At 35.5% G+C, this 21864-nt stretch overlaps 2 protein-coding genes across 2 annotated transcripts in view; both read left to right on the top strand.

Moving 5' to 3' along the window:
- Positions 1-2110: 2110 nt before the first annotated feature.
- On the top strand, positions 2111-19808 carry LOC126778741 (probable isocitrate dehydrogenase [NAD] subunit beta, mitochondrial). The gene is made up of 2 exons (XM_050502364.1): positions 2111-2764; positions 19662-19808. The coding sequence occupies exons 1-2, from the start codon at positions 2111-2113 to the stop codon at positions 19806-19808; spliced, it is 801 nt and encodes a 266-aa protein (XP_050358321.1).
- A 532-nt stretch (positions 19809-20340) lies between these two features.
- The window catches only part of LOC126778740 (isocitrate dehydrogenase [NAD] subunit gamma, mitochondrial-like), a 31009-nt gene continuing 29485 nt past the window's right edge, over positions 20341-21864 (top strand). Inside the window, exons 1-2 of the mRNA XM_050502363.1 lie at positions 20341-20486; positions 21273-21473. Coding sequence (XP_050358320.1) covers positions 20354-20486; positions 21273-21473 — 334 coding nt within the window. The 5' untranslated portion in view covers positions 20341-20353. The remainder of the gene's footprint in view (positions 20487-21272; positions 21474-21864) is intronic.

The following is a 21864-nucleotide window of genomic DNA, read 5'->3' as shown; positions in this document are numbered from 1 at the left end:
TACGCCACTGACAAAAACACGCTGCTTGAGTAAGCAAGCATTACGGAACAGTTCTCAAAAGATATTCATATGAAATTCGGAGTCGACAAGTGCAAAATTCTGTCAATCTCGAAAGGAAAAATCCTTAATGATAGCTACACACTCGAAACTGGTGAACAAATTGAACCAATGGATGAACTAAGCACATATAAATACCTTGGTTTTAAACAATCTAGGCATATACTACAAACTACGACAAAACAAGAACTGCTTACAAAATTCTTGCACCGATTAAATCTCGTATTAAAGACACACCTTAACTCTAAAAACACAATAAAAGCTATTAACACATTTGCCATACCCTTACTTACGGACTCTTTCGGAATAATACAATGGTCAAAAAGTGACATAAAAAAATTGCAGCCAACTATAAACACTCACTTCACTAAATATAGGAAACATCATCCAAAATCTTTAATTCAAAGGCTCACACTACCACGCAAAGAAGGAGGAAGGGGATTAATAGACATACAAAATTTACACAATAAGCAGATACTCTCACTCAGAGCATACTTCCATGATAAATCCGAACACTCACCTCTACATAGACACGCAACAGAAATAAAGAAAAAGCTTACACCATTAAACCTACATGACAAAAACATTCAAGTAAACGAACATATCATAAGTACACAAAAACAAATGTTGGCAAAACGCAATGGAAAGCACAAACAGTAAACATAGTCCCAATAGTCCTATCATCCACAGCTATCGTGCCAAAATCCTTGACAGAAAGTCTGAACAACTTACAAATGCCAACATATATCCTCCATATACTTCAAAAAGCCGTAATCCTTAACACCTGCCGTGTCACCCGAAAGTTTATATCATCATCCACTTTACAACGCTTGTCTGCAGCCCGCGTTTTAGGTTTAAACCCTTCGAAAGAAGAGAAACTTTAAAAGTTTAATAGAAATAATAATAATAATAATCGTAATTTATTTGCATGAAACATAGTTTTACAGATGTTCTGATTTCTTTATAAGAATCTCTCATCTCATACATTTCGCCCACGATAGGCACGCAAAAATATTCATAGATCATACCAATTGTTCATTAAAATAATTATATTAATATATGTATAAAATGATAGGTATATAAAATAAAAATTAGTTTAATATTAACAATAATTAATTAAATGAAATGATTTACTTAAGTTTATACATTTAAGTGCATAGTTACATAATTAATAATAAAATATACATTTACTTTATTTTAAAATAGGTAGACATCCTTAGATTCGCCTTTCGGACGTCGTTGAGCGTGGTTGTGTTTTTTACTGCGATAAGATTGTTCGAATTGATGAATAAACGACATCTGGCTTTGTAAACTGGTTTTGTTATCTCTAATGCGACACATATGGACATTCTTGCTTGGTATATGGACTTTTGTTTCGCGTATTGATTGGTTTTGTTGTTTTGAATTAGGTCTTTATAGACCTTGTTTTTTGTTAAAGTTGGTTGTTTTTTTTTTGCGTCGTTCGATTTCGATTTTTGTTTGTTGTTTTCGGCAATGGATGTCGACACTGAGGTATCAGCCGCAATGCGGCACTTATTCTGGAGGTTGCCCAGAAGTCCAGCAATTTGATAGGTGGCTTCATCAAGAAGTTGAAGGAATCGGCAGCTTCTCTTCAGAGCATTGTGGATGCTCTGGCTTTAAGAACCGAGGCGGAGGAAACCCGTCGGCTTCGCGCCGACAATAACCGTCTTCGTAAGGAATTAGAGGGCCTTAGGTCAGAACTGAAGGCCCATCGCCGCGAGTTTAACGCAGCAGCAAATGGGTCGGCAAGTAATTTAAGTGACTCGCAGGTTGTGGAGGAGCTCAAAGCCTCGATTATTTCGTCAATCGAGGTTATGCTTAACGCTCGGCTAGCAGGGATTGAGGAGCGCCTCCCCCTGCAAACATTCTTCGTCCACCTCTAGCGGCGGATAAAAGGCCTGTTGTGATGCAGAATACAGCACCAACCTACGCACATGCGGTCCACCTGGCCCCTCTGCTGAAACCCGCACCGGCACCTAAGCGGGTGACTCCAGCCGCCACGCAGGCATCGATCGTTGCCCCATCGAGCGCTATGATTGTGCCGAAAAGGATTCCGCCACAAGTGGTCCAGGAGACGTCCTGGTCCACAGTGGTTAAAAAGGGAAAGAAGGGGAAGAAGACTGCTACTCCGGCAGAAGTCACCGCCTCAGCCACACCGACAGTGTCCAAGGTGCTACAGGTGGTCAAACCTAAGCTGGCAGCACCTCGCACGGCTGCAATAATCGTCACATTGAAGCCGGAGGCGCAGGAAAAGGGCGTGACTTACGCCCACATCCTGGAGCGGGCCGAGCAAGGCGTTAAGCTCCAGGATCTAGGGATCTGCGGTGGACTCAAGGTCAGAAGGTCGGCAACGGGAGCCAGGGTCTTGGAACTCCCGAAGGCACAAACAGAGCAGGCGGAGAAGCTAGCCGTGAAGCTCCGCACTGTGCTGGATGGAGTGGCCAACGTTGTGCGGCCTGTGAAGCGGGTGGACCTCAAGATGACGGGTCTCGATGACTCCGTCACAAAAGAGAAGGTGGTGGCCGCAGTAGCACGCGCAGGGGACTGCTCCCTAGAGGAGGTTAGCTGTAGGGATATGCAACGTGGTCCCGGTTATATGGGGATGGTCCGGGTGACGTGCCCCATTACAGCAGCGAAAAGGCTGTCCGAAGCTGGTCGCTTCCTGGTTGGGTGGAGCTCGGCCAAGGTGTGCGTGCTGGAGCAGCGCCCTTTGCGCTGCTTCAAATGCATGGGCCTTGGTCACACTAAGGCGCTCTGCCCATCTAAGGCGGAACGAGGGGGACTTTGTTACCGGTGTGGTGTCGAAGGCCACAAGGCAGATACCTGCACCGGAAAGTTGTGCTGCGCTGTATGCACAGATGCCTTCCCTCCCATAAACATCTTACCCCCCCTACTGCGCTCGCCAACACGACTGCCCAGCGCGGCGAGTATGGGCAAACCCCTCCATTAATGGCAGATGCGCCCAAAAAAAGGCCCCCAGTTACCGGCAAGCCCGCTAGGCCCGACCAAGGTAGCGGTCGCGGTATCGGCAGGGCAGGGGGTGCTAAGAATCACCGGTTCACGGCAGGCTACCGTATAAAACGACTGAACATGGCAACGTATAATGGACGCTCGATGAGGCTGGACCATCACCTCGCCGAATTAGAAGTAGAGTTAAGTCATATAAACTGGCATATACTGGGGTTATCTGAAGTCCGAAGACAGGGGGAGGACACGATAACTCTAGAGTCCGGTAACTTACTCTACTTCCGCGAAGGTGATAACCTCTCCCAGGGTGGTGTTGGTTTTCTAGTCAAAAAGGATCTCATTAACAGCATTGTGGAAATCAGTAGTGTGTCGAACCGGGTAGCGTACCTTGTCCTAAAACTTTCCGACAGGTACTCCCTGAAGGTCGTACAGGTATATGCGCAAACTTCGACATACTCTGATGAGGTGTTCGAAGCGATGTACGAGGACATCGCAAAGGCCCTCAACGACACCTCGAAGGCCCACTACAATGTTGTTATGGGAGACTTTAATGCTAAAGTGGGAGTACAAGATAGCGGTGAATCGAAAGTCGGACCTTACGGCTTGGGCTGCAGAAATCACAGGGGGCAAATGCTGGTAAACTTTCTCGAAGCGCAGGGGCTTTTTTTGATGAATTCTTTCTTTCAAAAGAAGCCTCAGAGGAGGTGGACCTGGCGAAGCCCCGATAACGTGACAAGGAACGAGATAGACTTTATCATTTCGAATAAAAGGCACATATTTAGAGATGTTTCAGTGATCAACAGGTTTAATACCGGAAGTGATCACCGCTTGGTTCGAGGCACTCTAAATATCAACTTAAAAGCCGAAAGATCGAGAATGATGAGGTCTACTCTCCGACCTACCATGCTCCAAGCTGCTCAAGGCTCCGAAAAGTTCCAAATGGAACTTCAAAATCAATTCACCGCGCCCCATGCCCATCCCCCCTTTTCCCCGTCCCTCAGTCGCCTCTTACGACACCCACGGGATGAGATTGGGGGAGTACTATTCTAAGCCGGTACTCCACGGCAAATTATTACATTCATAGGGACATAAAATTTTCCAGCATATCCATAATATGCAGTGAGAGCAGCATTTTTGCCAACAGTACGTTGTAGTTTGCGAAGAGCATATACAAACTTATTTATTCTAGAAGTAAGATTACTTATATGCAGTTTCCAATCACAATGATGATCCAATTTTACACCAAGGAATTTTACATCATTGTTTTCCACAATAACCAATTTTTAGTTTTATTTTTTTGTTTTAAAATTTGAAAATTGGACAAATCGCGTTTTTGATATGTTGGCGCATAAATCATTTGATTCTACCCAAGACAACACTGATTCGACTATATTATATATATATATTCACTATTCTAGTCATAGTCTACAGATTAAGAGTTTTTTAGTTTACCTATTATATTCACTAATTCCACATTTGATGTTGGATACAAGAATATGCTAGCACTAACGTCGTTTATTGCAAAAGAATACTTTGGTTTATTATTTGCTAAATTTCTATTTTTTGTGATATCTATAAAGTGCTCATTAAATTTTTTTTTCGATTTCCAATGCGTCATCAATTTTCTTGTTATTAAAGATAATGTCGGTAAATTCATACAAATATTTTTACAATATTTTTTATTTTTTGTTATGTCCCATGTCGCTTTACTTTTGTTATTTGCAGTTTGTATATATTTATTATTATCTTTAGTTTTTGAACAATTGATGCATGATTTTAGTATTTTAGAATAACTATCATATGTCTTTTTTAGACCTGCTGATTTTTATTTATAGGATAAGAATCTTAACTTTCTTTTATATATTCAAGAATTCCTAATATCCTTTGTTATCCATTTTAATTTTGCAACGTTAGAATTAATTTTTAATTTTTTGTAAGGGAAAGCAGAGAAAGTAAAACATGCTAAATATTTCATGGAAATTATTAAAAGCTAAGTTCAAATTATCATCTGCTTCAAAAACCTCCGACCAAGCCATACTTTGTAATGAATTTTTGAATATTTTCTTTACAATAATTGTTGCGTCTAAATATGTACCAGGAATTATTTTTTTTGAATTGGATTGTTTAAAGATATTTGTATTATTTGGCACGTATCATGATCTGAAAGATAAGACTGTTTCGAGATTGTTTCAGTTTTGGTAATATTCGTTGCAATATTATCTATGCAAGATTTTTGTCGTGTTGGCTCATTTATGCTTAATCTAAGATTATATTCTAATATAATGTTTTTAAATTCTTCTGTGATTTTATTGTTTTTTAATACATCAATGTTAAAATCACCTGCCAAAATTATAGATTTTTTATCTTGTTTGGTAAGCCTACTTAAAAATGAGTTAAGTTTATTAAAGAATATATTTATGTTTGAGTTAGGTGTTCTGTATAAGCAAATAATTTGATATTTCAGGAGAGGTATATCTACACCACAGCATTCAAATATTTTTTCTGTTGACATATCACGGCATAGTTGTATTAGTTTGCATTCTAAGTTTTTATTTAATAGTATACAGACTCCCCCACGCTTTTCCAGTTTTCTACAATAAGTTGATGCTATATTATAGTTACGTAGACTAATATTGTGTTCCTCACCTTCTTTAATAAACGTTTCAGTAAAACAAAGTGCATCGACATGAAAATTGCTATTATATAATTCATTTAAATACAATTCAATCAAATCTAGTTTATTTAATAGCCCGGCTATGTTTTGATGTAAATTACGTTTACGATAGCCGGAGGATTTGAGAAAAACCAAAGTTTCTACTAACACTTTAATTAATTACTAAATATTATATTTAACTTAATCCCAAGATACAATACTGCCCGATGCTGGATGCAGATATTGAATCATACTTAATATACAATATAACTTAATCCTATGAAACAATACTGATCGTTACTGGATCACATATTGAATAATACATATAATTATGCCATTCTAATATATAGTGCTGAACCTAGAACCCTATTTCATTTACTTACTATTTTATCACTTAATACAAATATTTTTCCAACTTCAATTCAAACCAAAAGTTCAGCCCGCGCACAAACTACACATTTGCGACTTTGACGTTAGTTTGACGTTTGTAGGAACACTCACCATAGACTAAAGTGTAGGTTTTTTCTAAGTTCATTGTAGAGTGAGCGATCGACTTACTCGTGTCAATTTGGCTACCACTTATTGTTTTATAAATTCGCTTACGCTGAGGCGCTAACCATTGTAGAAAGAGATTCGATATGAAACGAAAGTAACTTGGCCAGGCACGCTGCACTAAAAAATGAAATTCCTATTAACATAAATATTCTTAACCAAGATCATCTTACTAAACTATTTATTAAACCAAGTAAATTCAAAGATGGAGGAGCTGCTATATTGGAAGATATAAATAAAATCATCATATACTTATAGAAGGTATAAAAGTTATTATTACTATATTTAAAAATAAACTTCGTCTATTAATTCGTTCATAATTAATATTAGATAAACAAAATATACCAGATGAACACAATCCATGACCAATTATTAGAATATAAGAACCTATAAACCCGAGGTTGTTTATAATTGCTCATAGATAAAGTGTTATTAAAGAATTGTGGCAAGTCTGTCGACAAGTCTACCAAGTCATTAGAAGTAGAAGGTTTTAAAGTCATTTTATCATCTCCATCCGTCATAGCTAGCATATAGCATGTCCCAAATATTAATTATTTGCGACAATACAATTAAGACTTCAAATCAAAACTTTACAAAGTTATAAACTTGGCGTTCAAATTACATAAATACTTAACAATATAATAATAGTATTTAGTACAAAATTATTATATTGTAGAGTCAGTCGAAAAGACCGGCAACAAAGGGGCACCGGGCTATAAAAGAACCCCTCTCGCCATGATGGGCCTCTTTTTGTTCCTGAAGATTGGAACTCTAATTTCACCCACCTAAGCTGTGTCGTAGTGGTATATTTCTCTGTTAATGTTAAACAGTCATTTTCCGTAACTAATTTAATTCCTTTGTTTCTTTATTTAACTTTTAATTTCCGTTATTTTAAAATCCACTTCTGGTTCCTATCCTTGTAATTCTTGACACGTATCGTGTTTTGCACCAGTGTTTGTTTTAATATGTCGAGTAGACCGCGGCGTCTTCGTTCTCGTAGCCGAACTCGCCGAAATTCTTGTGACAAGTCCAGTGATAGTGATAAACCCCGTTCACGAACAAGGTCACGGGCACCGGTGGTGCATAGGTCGCGTAAAAAGCGTTCTAAAACGGAAAAGCTACAACGCTCGTTAGACGTAATTTTTGCAAGATTAGACATGATTGAACAAAATGGCGGACGTACTGGTGTTAGAAATACGGAATCTGTTACTGCTCAACCTTCAGTTTCTGAAAGTGAATTAAATTGTGCTCAATTGAATGATACGAACGTGTGTGTAACTAATGGGAAAAAGAAAAGTTTACTAATTAATTGTTTACTATTGTCCTTATTGACAGTATATCATTTGATTTACTGTCAATGTTTGATTTACTGTCGATATTTATCGATGATAAATCGTTTTGAATTAATCGAACTGTTTTTTTTTATTGATAATTCGTGCTTGCGTATGAGCGTGAGTATTATACATGCCTATTTCAAGTTTTGTTCTTATAAATGCAAAATACAGGGTTACAGGGTAATATGTCACGATCCTTTTAAAGGGTTATAGTTCAGGACAATAGCTATCAAATGACCCCCAAAATGCTTATGCAAAAGTGTATCGTTTTCGAGTTATTAATTTTTTAATATTTTTTTTATTTAAAGGATGTTTAAGATTCTAAAATTCAATAAAAAAAAATCAACGTATTTTCCCTATTTTTTTTTTGTATTTCTTGCTAGGGTACATCCTAGTTAATAATAACCAGTTATAAAACAAAAACAATCTTCAAGCATTTTTAAATTACAGATCCAAAACTGTACAACTTTTCGATTTTTAATTTTGATTCTTTAAGTTACTCGCAATTTTTTTGTAAAAATCACTATGGCTCTTATCGTGCGGATCATTTTAAAAACATCTGCGTTTCCTTAGCTATCCATCGGTACATAAAAAGTACAGTAACAATCATAAACTCAGGTATACAACTATAACCCTTTAAAAGGATCGTGACATATTACCCTGTAACCCTGTATACTGTCAGCAGAAAAAAAGTTGTTGTTTTAAAAACTACAACATTAACGGTTAGCTACGTTTTATGTTATTTATGTAAGGATGTAATAAGGATTTCCGAACATATTTTTTAAATATGTCGTTATAAATTAATAAGTTATTTTTGAACGTCGTGTTCAAGTTATTTATCATTAATTAAAAATTAAATAGACATATTTAAGTTTTTTTTAAAGAATATGTAGGCGGACGAACATATGGTCCACCTGATGGTTAGTGGTCCCCACCGCCCAAAAACATTGGTATTGTACGAAATATTCACAATCCCTTACGTCACCAATGCGTCACCAATCTTAGGAACTATGTGACATCCCTTGTGTCTGTACACTATCTCACTCATTCGGTATTGTAGGCGGTAGAACATGCCATAAGTGGGTGATACCCACACTGGGTTTTAAACCACTAAGTGATCCACTGAATTCTAATAATAATGAGTTGTTTATATACGTATATATATATATATATATATATATATATATATGTCGCGGATTCAAATGGATTGCCATTTAATGGCCGCAATTGTCGTCCAATAATTTATTAAATTTTTGGATTTATTAAATCAGTCAGTGCGCACGTCCGGCGCTGGCGCAGTCCTGAGAGCAAGAGACCAAGAGACCAAGGGGGTCGCTCGACAAAATGATTACACGCGCTACTGACATATTCCTTTATATTTTATATTTCCATCAGTCGGCTACATAATAAAATAGGCACCAGTCTTATATTTTTCACACTTGACGTCTGACAACCGACCAACCTACAAGACACATATCATCATCACATACATCACGTTGTGTGGTGTTGCTATTCTAATAAGTGACGTCGTATTCCCGCTTAAATTTATTATCTCTGACATATATATATATATATATATATTATAATTGGAACCATTATCAATTGTTTACGCGTTTGTAATATTTAGAACACTTTACCTTTACGACGTTTGCGGTTATAACACATTTTATGTTGTAATTTATTTGTAAAATGTTTTACAGAACAAGTTCATTGTTAAGCGTGACTGTGTATCTGATTGTGGGTGGCAGTTATATCGATGGTGAGGTAGATTTAATCTTTTAATTATTAGTATGTATTATTGAGGAGTGATCAATTACGTTTATTATAAAAACAATAAAAAGTAAAAAAAAAAACAAATATTTTTTGAAATTTGTCATATTTACTCTTTGACGTAGACGCTCATTAAGAACGGACTTTACGCCAATCCTATCCGTAATACTTTTTTCTTCTTATCGTGTGAAGCTAAACAGATTAGCTAGTATTTTAATATAAGCGTTGCCTTATTCGCCTTTTTTTAAGAGATCAGTCACCATTTGTGACTATGACGCTGTTAGTTATACAATACACTTATTTCCTTAATTGTAAACATTTGTTGGTTAATTTGTATAATATTTTCGCCTCATTGCTGTTAGAAAATGTCATAAAAGTTATACATTTATCAATAGTTAACGTAGTTTTTAAAGTAAATACGCAATTGAGTTTAATGCCAGTTGGTCCGCTATCTCATTGCCAGTTATTTCAATATGTGATGGTATCTACTGAAAAGACACAGATTTTGTGGGTTTATTTAATTTATCAATTTGATCTAGGATAGTGTAGGCTATTGAAATACCCCGATAACTGGTGGTCATTTAGTCAAATGCTGAAGAGCACTCTTGGAGTCTGTTAAAAATACGAAATTCATTAAATAGCGCAAAATGAGAATACCTTTTTCTGGTAAATTTTTTAACATTGTTTTTTTTTTTTTTTTTATAGAATAGGAAGGCGGACGAGCATATGGGCCACCTGATGGTAAGTGGTCACCAACGCTCTTAGACATTGGCATTGTAAGAAATGTCAACCATCGCTTACATATCCAATGCGCCACCAACCTTGGGAACTAAGATTTTATGTCCCTTGTGCCTGTAATTACACTGGCTCACTCACCCTTCAAACCGGAACACAACAATATCAAGTATTGCTGTTTTGCGGTAGAATATCTGATGAGTGGGTGGTACCTACCCAGACGAGCTTGCACAAAGCCCTACCACCAGTAATGATTTGTGTATGATATACCAACCAGGAGCCGTGTCAGTAGCCTTAATAGCTAATAAAATCTCTTGCATAGAGATAGGAATTTTTAAACTGCTGTTGTGAATATCAAAATAGGGCTTGGGTGGCAAAACATAATCGGGGGTTAAGGATTTTAAAACATCGTGAGTCAGTTGTTCATTAATTCCATCGCGAACAAAGAAATTTGGCAACTCCTTTCTTTGTCGCACTTCCGAAAAATGGAATTCCTTACCAGCTCACGTCTTCCCCTCCTCTTACAACCCGGGTTCCTTCAAATGAGGCGTGAAGCGGCATCTTGCGGGCCGGCAAGGCGAAAGCGGCTAGTGCAGAACGTTTTTCCCGTCTGTACTGACCGTCGTCGCGTTTGGACTCTACTACCACTTACCATCAGGTGGAGTAGAGTCATTTGCCCTCACGGCGAATATAAAAAATAAAATAAAAAACAATATATGACTTTGTAGTTCTATAGCTTTTAATCCAACGCATACGTTGCCACAATTCAGTTGAGGAAGAAGTTTGATTCAATGACGAACAATATTTATGCCACGAAATAGAATCAGCTTTTCGAATTTTTGTAGTTGAGATATTTTTTTTTTTTTGTAGAACATCGAGATTACTTGCTGGTGGGTTTTTTTCTAAAGTTAGTAAGAGACAGTCGACGTTCTGCAACTAATTTTGATAATTTACTATTCCAATATGGTTTCGGGGTAAAATTACGTGTTGGATTTTGATTTATGTAACTATTTGGAATATACGTATCCGCTGCTTCATTTAAATATGATATAAAAAATACGTAAGCCTGTTGAGGATTTTTTGGTAATCTTAGGTCGGAGAATATGCGATCAAGATATTCCCGATAACATGGCCAGTTCGCTTTTTTAAAATTTCGTTTTTTAAGAGGTTAATATGGGGTTAATAACAGTTGTCATTTTGATAATAAGGTGATCACTTCCTGATGTCTCATTAGTCACTTTCCAATGAAATTTCTCAAACACGTTAGATAATACTATTGATATATCCGGAGAAGACTCTTGTAGAATGCCGTTAACCAGTCTAACACGAGTTGGCGATGAATCGTTTAATGTTGCAAAATTACTATCTAATATAGATTTGTATATTTGAATACCTCGTTGATCAACCCTATTAGACCAATTTTGAACTCCCAGAATTAGTGTGTTTTTATCAACTAAAGAAAATAAATGGTCCCAATCACTCTGACTAGTTCTTACGGAGGAAGGACAGTATACTACAATTATATTATTAATATGTGAACAATTATACATTTTTACAAAAATTATTTCAATGCCTAAATTAGGTCTAGAATTTAAATGTATCATTTGAGCTTTAACAGAACGATGAGTAAGAACTGCAACGCCTTCTCTTGTCTATCCACTCGATAATTGACATATTTATTAATTGTAAGGTTCGTTTCTGAGTCTAGCGACGTTTCACATACAGCAGCAATATGAATTTTCTCTTATGCTAAAAACTGACGGAATGCACCTAGGTGCCCTTTTATACTCTGAGCGATATTTCTAAAGCCTTTTTATACGTACTATTAAATTCAGTCATGATTTCACGTATTTTTCTTTCTTTTCTGAATATAGGGTAATCCCTGCTCAATGGTAGATGAGATCCTAAACAATTAACACATTTAAGATTTATTAACTCACAGTTAGCATGATTAGATCCACACTTAGGGCATATCATATAAGCATATATATATATATATATATATATATATATATATATATATATATGTATACCCCCATATATATATATATGGGGGTAAAGATGAATCTTTAATCCTAATCGAACTGCTTCACTCGTTAACCAGTCCGATTCGCCATTTCTCCGCATCAATCGTTTTACAAATAGTAAATCTCTGTCACTAGTAATATTTTCTTTGATATATTCTTCGCTTAACTCAATTTCTACATTCTTTATGAAACCATATAATATTCCTACTTCATATCTATTGTGCATTCTCCATCCTATTTCTATTAAGTTATTACATGACATTAATTTTTTTGCACTGTCTTCTTCAAATTGAATTAAAATTTCATACGGGCTTATATATTTTATTCGAGATATGTTTAATATATTTTCTTTCTTTAGTAGTTTTGCTAATTGAAATTGTTTAGGCATTATGTCTTTCGCATACACACGAATTTCTATTAAATCTTCTTCAAAGACAACTACAAAAAACACGACTGCACTACTAAGAAGTATCGTGCGAACTGTTATTAGCCTATTTTAATATAAGTTAATATAAGGGGGTAATTTGTTTATAGAAATGAGCATCAACGTTTAAATTCTTATTTTGTGAATACTTTTAGTGATGTTCAGATACAAATACTGTGTCGTGTGTGATAGTGTTGGTTTATTATAAATTATCGGTGACAATTCAAATAAAACTTGCGAATAGATTTATTCGGTTCAATTAATTAGTGAATGCACAAATAGAAAACGAATAAAACTGTTATATAACGAAATCCGTTTTTGTTTTTGCTTATAACTACTATATAAAATGTCTTTAATTAATAAATGTCATCAAATGCATTTCAGTTTGACCATAAATGACTGATTATTTTAATTTCTTGAAATCAATTCCTTTAACCGTTGCTAGGACTTTATGCTGGTAGACTGGGATATTGGATCGAATCGATCACGATTAATCTATTGTCAAATAACTCGTTGAGCCAGTGTAATAACAGACACAGTGGTGACATATTGGATCCCGTGATGAGCTTAAATCTTAATACCGAAATGATAATAGTCGAGATGGGTCAGTGGTCATATGATCTTTATACAATGTCCTTATTAGTTAGCTAGCTTCATTATTAAAAATATGCTGCCAATGTTTTGGCCTAGTGGTTAGAACGCGTGAATCTTAACCGATGATCGTGGGATCAAACCCGGGCAAGCACTCCTAACTTCTCATGTGCTTATTTTGTGTTTATAATTCATATTGTGCTTGACGGTGAGGAAAAACATTCAAATTTCACTGAAATTCTGCTACATACGTATTCTACCAAACCGCATTTCTTGTGGATATTTTTAATCATTATTCATTAATTACAGCTGACTCAGAAAGGAACGTTTATGGATATTTAAGAAATAAACAAATTCTCGGATTAAAACAAAAGAATTTCAGAAATTATCTCCTTTTGAGGACAATTAATGAAGCGATATATATAGCATTAGAAGAGACGAAGATAGTAGACGCGATTAATCTAGCTAGAACTAGTTTAAAAGAGCAGGAATACGAGCAGAATATAGGAGATTATAGTGACCCACAGACGTGTGAAAGAACTTGCTCAGAAGTATGTTTTTATGGGCCTGGTTATTAGAATGAAAAAGGAAAATATTATACAGCCTAAAAATACATTTTAATTAAATTCTTGAATCGCTGCACTAACAGTTGCCCCGGAGTTAGTCTATATTGTTGTTAACATTATATAAATTGTCATAAAATAAATTATTGAGTAAAACTTTTAAAATAAAATATTTTGAAATACTTTCTTTTGTATTAGATTGTTCTTTTTTTCAAATTTAAGTACCTATTTTATTTATAATCAAAATAATCAATAGTCTCCCTAAATACAGGCTAAATAACCTAAAATGATTAATCATATAATATAAACATAATGTAAATATTTAATGTATAAAATATGTCTATCTAGAGAGTCGGTGCTGGGGAAATTAAACATTAAACCAACTTTCACAGACTATCTATAAATATGAAAAAGTGACTGCATCGTATAGTCGAGTGTCCGTAAATCTTCAGCTAAATAATATGTTCGTTAGAAGTGGTTTAAAAAGTTGCAATAAGCACACACATACTTGTGATTTTATTTTTAAAATTGGAATCATTGTAATTTAATCTTAGAACCGAATGGGAATAGTTTCCTAAATGATTTTCTATTCGAGATTATTATTTCATTTTAATTAAATTAAATTTAACAAGGATCACACGTGTATCACAAATGTACTCGCTTCGGCGGTACATATACTAAAACGTGTATCACAAATCTTCGTAAGGAGAACCGCGGACGTTGTAGAAATGATCACAAACCTGAATAAGAAACATACTGTTATATGTATATTGATAGGTACCTAGTAAATTAGCGGCTGTTTAGTTAAACAATTTATCTCTTTCTATCATTATTCTTTTGATATTCGAATGAAGAAGACAACATTGTTAATATAATTACCAGCTGAGCAACATTTATAAGTAAGACCGTAAATATTCGTATTAAAGTAACGATGTACTACTAGAGCTTTAATAATAAATTTGGTTTTATTGTTTTTTTTTAGAATATATTTCTTGGTAATTTTTTAGTTAAACTAACAACCAAATTCAGTTAAAAAAATATATCTATTACAATTAGTTTTTGTCTAGCGGAGACAGTTAGTTGCCTAGAATTGGTACATATATCATTTTTTTTATAGAATAGGATGGCTGACGAGCATATGAACCACCTGATGGTAAGTGGTCACCATCACCCATAGACATTGTAAGAAATGTTAACCATCGCTTACATCACCAATGCGCCACCAACCTTGCGAACTAAGATGTTATGTCCCTTGTGCCTGTTATTTATATTATATTACACTGGCTCAATCACCCTTGAAACCGGAACACAACAATTCCAAGCACTGCTGTTTTGCGGTAGAATATCTGATGAGTGGGTGGTACCTACCCAGACGAGCTTGTACAAAGCTCTACCACCAGTATATATATTTCTTAATTGTTTCGAATTATCAAGTATTTTACATATGTACTGATGATGTGCCTTTTCAAACAAAATAAACTGTTTTCTTTACCTGAAACTGTTCATTGAACAGCGTTCCATTATGAAATGAATATATGAAATGAAATGCCTGGAATGATTCATTAATCGTATATAAAAAAAATGCACGTGACAGAATTGAAACTTAGAATATATATAATCTCTCACTTTCGACGTCATATCTTTCTTCTCTCTCATGTAACTATGTTCCTAAGAATTTTCACTTCAAAATGATATGACTTTTGCAAGTATTCTATGAGATGAGATGATGAAAAAGTTACTTAATCGAATGAACTATGCTATATGATATTGAAAAAAATGAGGTTGATTTCTTTTTCTATTTATTTCATTCTCTAGTTACCTGACAGCCGCTGTCAACCTTCGCAAGTAAGGTGCGTTGGTGGTGCCTTCTCGAACACGGGATGGAGTGGCGGGTCATGAGGTAGATGCAACATGTGGTAGTCTGAGTATTACCACATCTTGCATCTACCTCATCCTCCATCTTTGGGATGCTGACTAACGACGGCAGTTAACGCTGCAAAAGTACGTATTTTGTAAAATCAATCTGCAAATAGGCAACGAAGTTCCCACTGCATAGATTTGTAATAGTGTTTACAATAGAAATAAATAAAAATCATATGTAATAGCCGTGGACTTGCCATGTAAACGGTACGTAATAGTATCCTTACTTTTTTCTTTTACCCACCTACGACAATGTTAAATTATAACAAACTAGATTAAGAAATTACTAATACCCACTTGTTCCATAATTTTTGTATCTACTTATATTAATAACGTGTATTTCTCATATTAAGTGAATTGTATTCTTTTTTGAGAAATAAATGTCTTAAACCATAATATTAGGTTACATCATCAATGCGCAATCGACCTTGGGTGCTATGATGTTATGTCTTGTGCCTGTAATTATTAATAATAATAATTTTAATTAAAAACCATCATATAGATCAGAAAAAAAATGTGAACGATAATTACTGCTATTGTGTACAATAACACTGGTTACCTCACCCTTTAAGCCGGAACACAACAATATTAAGTATTGATGTTTGGCGGTAGAATATATGGTATATGTTTGTCTGTTAATCCTTAATTCTTATGGGTGTTTTTTATTGCGCCCTGGCGCGTAATCTTTAATACGCTACTGAAATATTGAACCGCTGTGGTTACTAAGCAACATATATTTTCCAATGTAATCATTAATATAATATTTCCAAATAAAATTAAAATTCACGGTATTTTTTTAATAAAAAAGGCAATACTGTATATATATAAATGACAGAAGAGCACGGAGTAAGTTTTCGTTGATGTTTGTACTGTATAATAATAATAATATCCTGGGGCATTATTCACATACGGCCATCTGATCTCAAACTAGCAGAGCTTGTACTATCGAAACCAGACAACTGTTATACTACATATACTACTTTTCTTTTGTAAATACATAATGAAACAGACATGTTCATACACACGAATGTCTGTCCTGGGTGGTAATCGAACTCACAACCTTCGGCATAAACAGCAAGTATCTACCAACCACGCCAACCGGCCCGTCGAATATATAGATTCTAGTATATATAGATATAACTGTATATGATTGTTCCATGACATTTTTTGGCTGTTAAAAATACTAACTTTTAAGAGTTTCTTGCCGGTTCTTCTCGGTGAAAATTACGTTCTGAACCGGTGGTAGTTTTATATTAAAATTGTTTAATGACGATTCAAACGTGCTTCTCGAGCTTCTTGAATAAAGTATATTTTGATTTTGACCTTGACGAAGCAACAAAAAAGAGCCTTAGTTATCTTTAGGTCTTTATATTGTAAGGTTCACTCATTCATACTCACATACTGGTGACTGTGAACTCATTTACGAAGTTCGTTTTCATAGAGACTTAAATGTGATAAAAGTATGAGGAAACTAGTTACGCCCGCGGTTTCACCCGCGTATTACGTAAAGAAATCACTAAAAGCAGACTAATAATATTTTAGTATAGGTATACAACATTTTTAGTTTTATTTTCGAAGGATATTAATATTTATTGGTTATTACCCGGATCTAGAAAGGACAACATAAGATTGGTCTTGAAGAAACAGCATTCCCTTGAATCTATTCCGACATTTATTATTTAAACTTAGATAATTCTGAGGTCAGAATTACCTAAGTTTAAATAATTGTTTCTCTACTAATTGTTTAATATAAAACTACCACCGGTTCAGAACGTAATTTTCAGCGAGAAGAACCGGCAAGAAACTCTTAAAAGTTAGTATTTTTAACAGCCAAAAAATGTCATGGAACAATCATATACAGTTATATCTATATATACTCGAATCTATATATTCGACGGGCCGGTTGGCGTGGTTGGTAGATACTTGCTGTTTATGCCGAAGGTTGTGAGTTCACAGTCTGCTGCTGCCGCTGCATTGAGTTTCTATTTTAAGGAATCTAAGAAGTGTTCTATATGCGTGTTTGTATTTTCATATTGTGCGTATGATTGATATTGTTTCTTTATGAGTTCTACTGCAGCTACTACTTTTCGGTTTCTATTTCCTCTAATAAATTGCGTTAACCTGCCTATATTGACTCGCAATTTCTTTATTTTATTTTCTTATCTTCTTTGCCAGCTAGGTTTTCTAAATGATTTGTTTTGATGGTTGTTTTGTGTTGAGAATGTCATTCTTGCTCCATTACATTTAGCAGCTGTCCATGCGGCACAGTAAATTATTGTCTGTAGAATGATAAAATCAGTATCAGTGTTTACAAATTTTGTCACTATCATCGTATCTATGTATTTCATTATTAATGAAAACTCTTTAGAAGTCCTTTGTTTAGGAATGTATGTATGGTCTGCTAGTTGGTTCAGTATCACGAAATTGTTCTAGAGCATGTACGAATGTGTTCTCTATTTCAGTGTTTACTTCTAAGGTAGTATTAAGCATTGATTGCGTGTTGTTGAGGTGCTCCATATCATGATCGTGGGTGATACTTTCTATGTTTTGTTCATCGATAGGGGTTGATGTAACGGAATCAGTGCATGTAACTGTAGTGTTTTGCATTTTCTTAGCTTGTGAGTTTGTTTTTGAATTAGACTTGAATGCATCGTAGTATGTCATATTACTTTGTTCTGTTGTTTGTAAATGTTCATTATCTGTGTCTTCCGTTAGTGTGTGTGTATAATGTATTTCATCTGCTACTTGTTGTTTAATCAGTGTTAATCTATCTTCTTTAATATATTTATTATTTATTATTGCCCTTCGTTGATCCGCTAATCTTTGCTCTGTAATGTGTGTAAACTCTGGGTATAAGTTTATAAACTCTTCATACAAACGTTTTCTATAAGCGGTCTTATTAGTCTCTAATTGTGTTATTTTGAAATAAATCCTAATAATTGCTTCATTGCATTCATTTGTCCATTTCATACGTTTTCCTGTTAGTGTGTTAAGGGATGTTTTAAGATTTGTAGCGTTTTGTTGTAACTCAGTTTGGATTACTTGCAATTCTGATCTAACTTCATCGTAAATCTGATCAATGGTTTCTTGTGATAATAATTTCTTTTGTATAATATAATATAATAGCTCTACGTTGGTCAGCAATTCTCTGTCTGCTTACTTCCATATGTGGATATTTATCTATAAATTTTATATGTAATGAAGAAAGATACGAATTTGTGTCTGATTCTAAATTTATAAGATATAGGTAGGTACGTAGGATGAACTTATTCATTTCCATACTCCACTTTTTACGTTTTTTTACACCACTGGTGGTGGGACAGGTTCACTGACAAAATTTGTCTCCTGTGCAACATCTGCCAGTTGAGCACCGGTTGGTGATGAATTTGGTGAAGATGCATACAAAATTGGTGATGAAGAGGGTATTAATGGGAATAAAGATTTGGAGGATGAATTAGAAGTCTGCGTGGACTCTTCTTCTAACAATGGCATGTTCGCCTGTATATATTTTTTAGTTTTGGACCTAGTTATCATATTATTTCCACAAGTAGCTAGGGACATAAAAGTCAATCACAGCAGAGCCCTGCATTCACTGTGATAAGGGTAAATTAAATTAGAGGTCCCCTTGTCTCTAAAGTTCGCATACTAACGACTAAGCACCCCATTAGTCATGGAGCCCTCGGCGTACGCTGTTCCACCTTGGCTTGGGTTGTATCTCTCTTGGTCTGTCTTCTCATCTTAGGCCAATCCAACATGAGTAGCTCTATTGGCATAGCCCTAAGAATCATTGAAGCGCACAAGCCCCACCACGTCGGCAACGTAAAGATACGTCGGTGGGGATATTATTATTATATAACATCTCAGTTCCTAAGTTTAGTGACACATTAAAATTGTAAGGATTGATTAATATCTCTTACAGCAGGCAATGTCCATGGGCGTTGGTGATGTCTCACCATCAGCTGATCCATTTACGTGCCTACCATTTTTTGTTTACGTTGTACTATTTGCCTTTACTAAATAAACGTTTCTTGTTTCTCAATTATTCAGGTAACGACAGTTCTCAAAGCGAATATGATGAAGCTCTCTGATGGCCTGTTCCTAGAAACCTCGCGTTGGCTCGCACAGGAGTATCCAGAGATTGAACACAACGACATGATTATCGACAACTGTTGTATGCAACTTGTTGCTAGGTAAGATTATAAAATAATATATAATACATTTAGCATACAGAAGTGAAACTGATTTTATAAAAACCTCGAATTGGTCTTTTTAAATATTGATATAAATAACTCACTAAATTACTTCCAACACATTCAACAAATCACAAGTCGCGCCAATGATGAATTATTTACCACACTCTTTTGTCCCCAAACAAAATGGCGGTTTTAAATTAGCGTGCGTTTTTTAGCGCTGTTGTAGAGATCAACTATTCTTATAACATATATATATACATACATATCAGCAGTGAATCTTAACTGAAGGCTGTGGGCTTAATCCGAGCTCCGCTGGGCTTTATCTCCTGCTCATCTGTGAAGGAAAACCTACATGACTCTGATGATATTCTGTCAAATGTGTCACATCCAATAACATGCATTGGATTAGCATAGTGGCATAAGCTCACACACACAACACAGCACAATAATTTCAACTATCCAGCTTTGAAATAGTTGAGGACACATCGCATCCTCATTGTTTTAAAATGATAATAATATACTTTCAAACCTCATCAGTTCGACGTGATGCTCATGACAAACTTGTATGGTTCGATCGTATCGAACGTCGTGTGTGGCCTGTTCGGTGGCGCCGGCCTGCTCTCCGGCAGGAACTATGGTGACCACTATGCTGTGTTCGAGCCCGGCACCAGAAACACTGGTGAGTGCGATTTAATTCGAACCCTGATGACGTTTGTCATAATATCTTCTCGGCGTTTTGGAATAAGGAAAGTGCGGTTAACAATATTGATAGCTATAGATCCTTATAATATTATAATCTGTCTTTCCGTATAGTTCAGTACTGTGGGTATTGAAAAGATAGGGTCACTTGATGGTAACCACCGCTCATATTGAAGATATTATTGCTGTAAGAAATGTTAACCATTCCATACAACGCCATTGCGCCAACAACCTTGAGATAAGATGTTATGTTTCTTGTGCCTGTTACATAGGCTCACTCACCCTTCAAATTGGAACACAACGATACTAAGTAACGCTGTTTAGCATTAGGTTATCAGATGAATTGGTGGTACTTACCAAGACGGGCTAGACCAATTGCTTTACTGGTGCAGGGCTTTGTGCAAGCTCGTCTGGGTAGGTACCACTCATCAGATATTCTACTACAAAACAGCAGTACTTGTTATTGTTGTGTTCCGGTTTGAAGGGTGAGTGAGCCAGTGTAATTACAGGCACGAGGGGTATAATATCTTAGTTCCCAAGGTTGGTGGCGCATTGGCTATGTAAGCGATGGTTGACATTTCTTACAATGCCATTGTCTAAGGGCGTTTGGTGACCACTTACCATCAGGTGACGCATATGCTCGTCCGCCTTCCTATTCTATAAAAAAAAATCCTAGCACCAAGAAGAGGTGTAGCCACTAAACCACATTAGAGCAGCATGTGACATTAACTAACTTTATTTTTTTTGTTCTTTTGAATCTTTCCAGGCACAGCGATAGCTGGCAAGAATGTCGCGAACCCAATAGCTATGATTAACGCTTCCATCGATATGCTAGAACACCTCGGTCACCACTTCCATGCTGACCTGATAAGACGAGCTGTTAATAAGACAATCAACGTTGACAAGGTCCTCACCTCGGACGTGGGTGGTACAGCCTCATCGACGGAAGTGGTCAACAACATTATGGGTAATATTGGACGTTGCTAAATATTTAATTGGTAATTATCATGATAATTTATATTACATTTGGATTTTAAGTTTTATAAGGAAATGCCCAACGGATTATAAGGAAATTAACTCTTCGTTCAATGCATAAATCAAATTGGATTATATTCAATAAATTTTATATATAAAAAGTAAATGTTCTAAGATTTCTGAACTGTTATATATAAAAATAATTATATACTAAAAAGAATTTATTATCATGATAATTATTATTATTTAATTGGCTGCTCCTGTTTTCTAAATATCCCGTAGCTAGTATTTAGTATCTATCGCAGAAATCAGCTATTATTGATAAAAATAAATTGAGAAGGAACTAATTGTTACATTTCTTTTTAAAATTTTAATTTATAAAT

This window comes from Nymphalis io, chromosome 27, assembly GCF_905147045.1.
Source record: "Nymphalis io chromosome 27, ilAglIoxx1.1, whole genome shotgun sequence".
Taxonomy (NCBI): Eukaryota; Metazoa; Arthropoda; class Insecta; order Lepidoptera; family Nymphalidae; genus Nymphalis; species Nymphalis io.
This window is presented reverse-complemented; position numbering and strand designations above follow the sequence as displayed.

What these genes read in the sequence shown, in the direction of transcription:
- LOC126778741 (XM_050502364.1), top strand. Translation starts at nt 2,111, where the DNA reads ATGATTGTGCCGAAAAGGATTCCGCCACAAGTGGTCCAGGAGACGTCC. An exon ending in TTGGGTGGAGCTCGGCCAAG is followed by an intron (nt 2,765 to 19,661) that starts GTGTGCGTGCTG and finishes TCAATTATTCAG; the next exon opens with GTAACGACAGTTCTCAAAGC.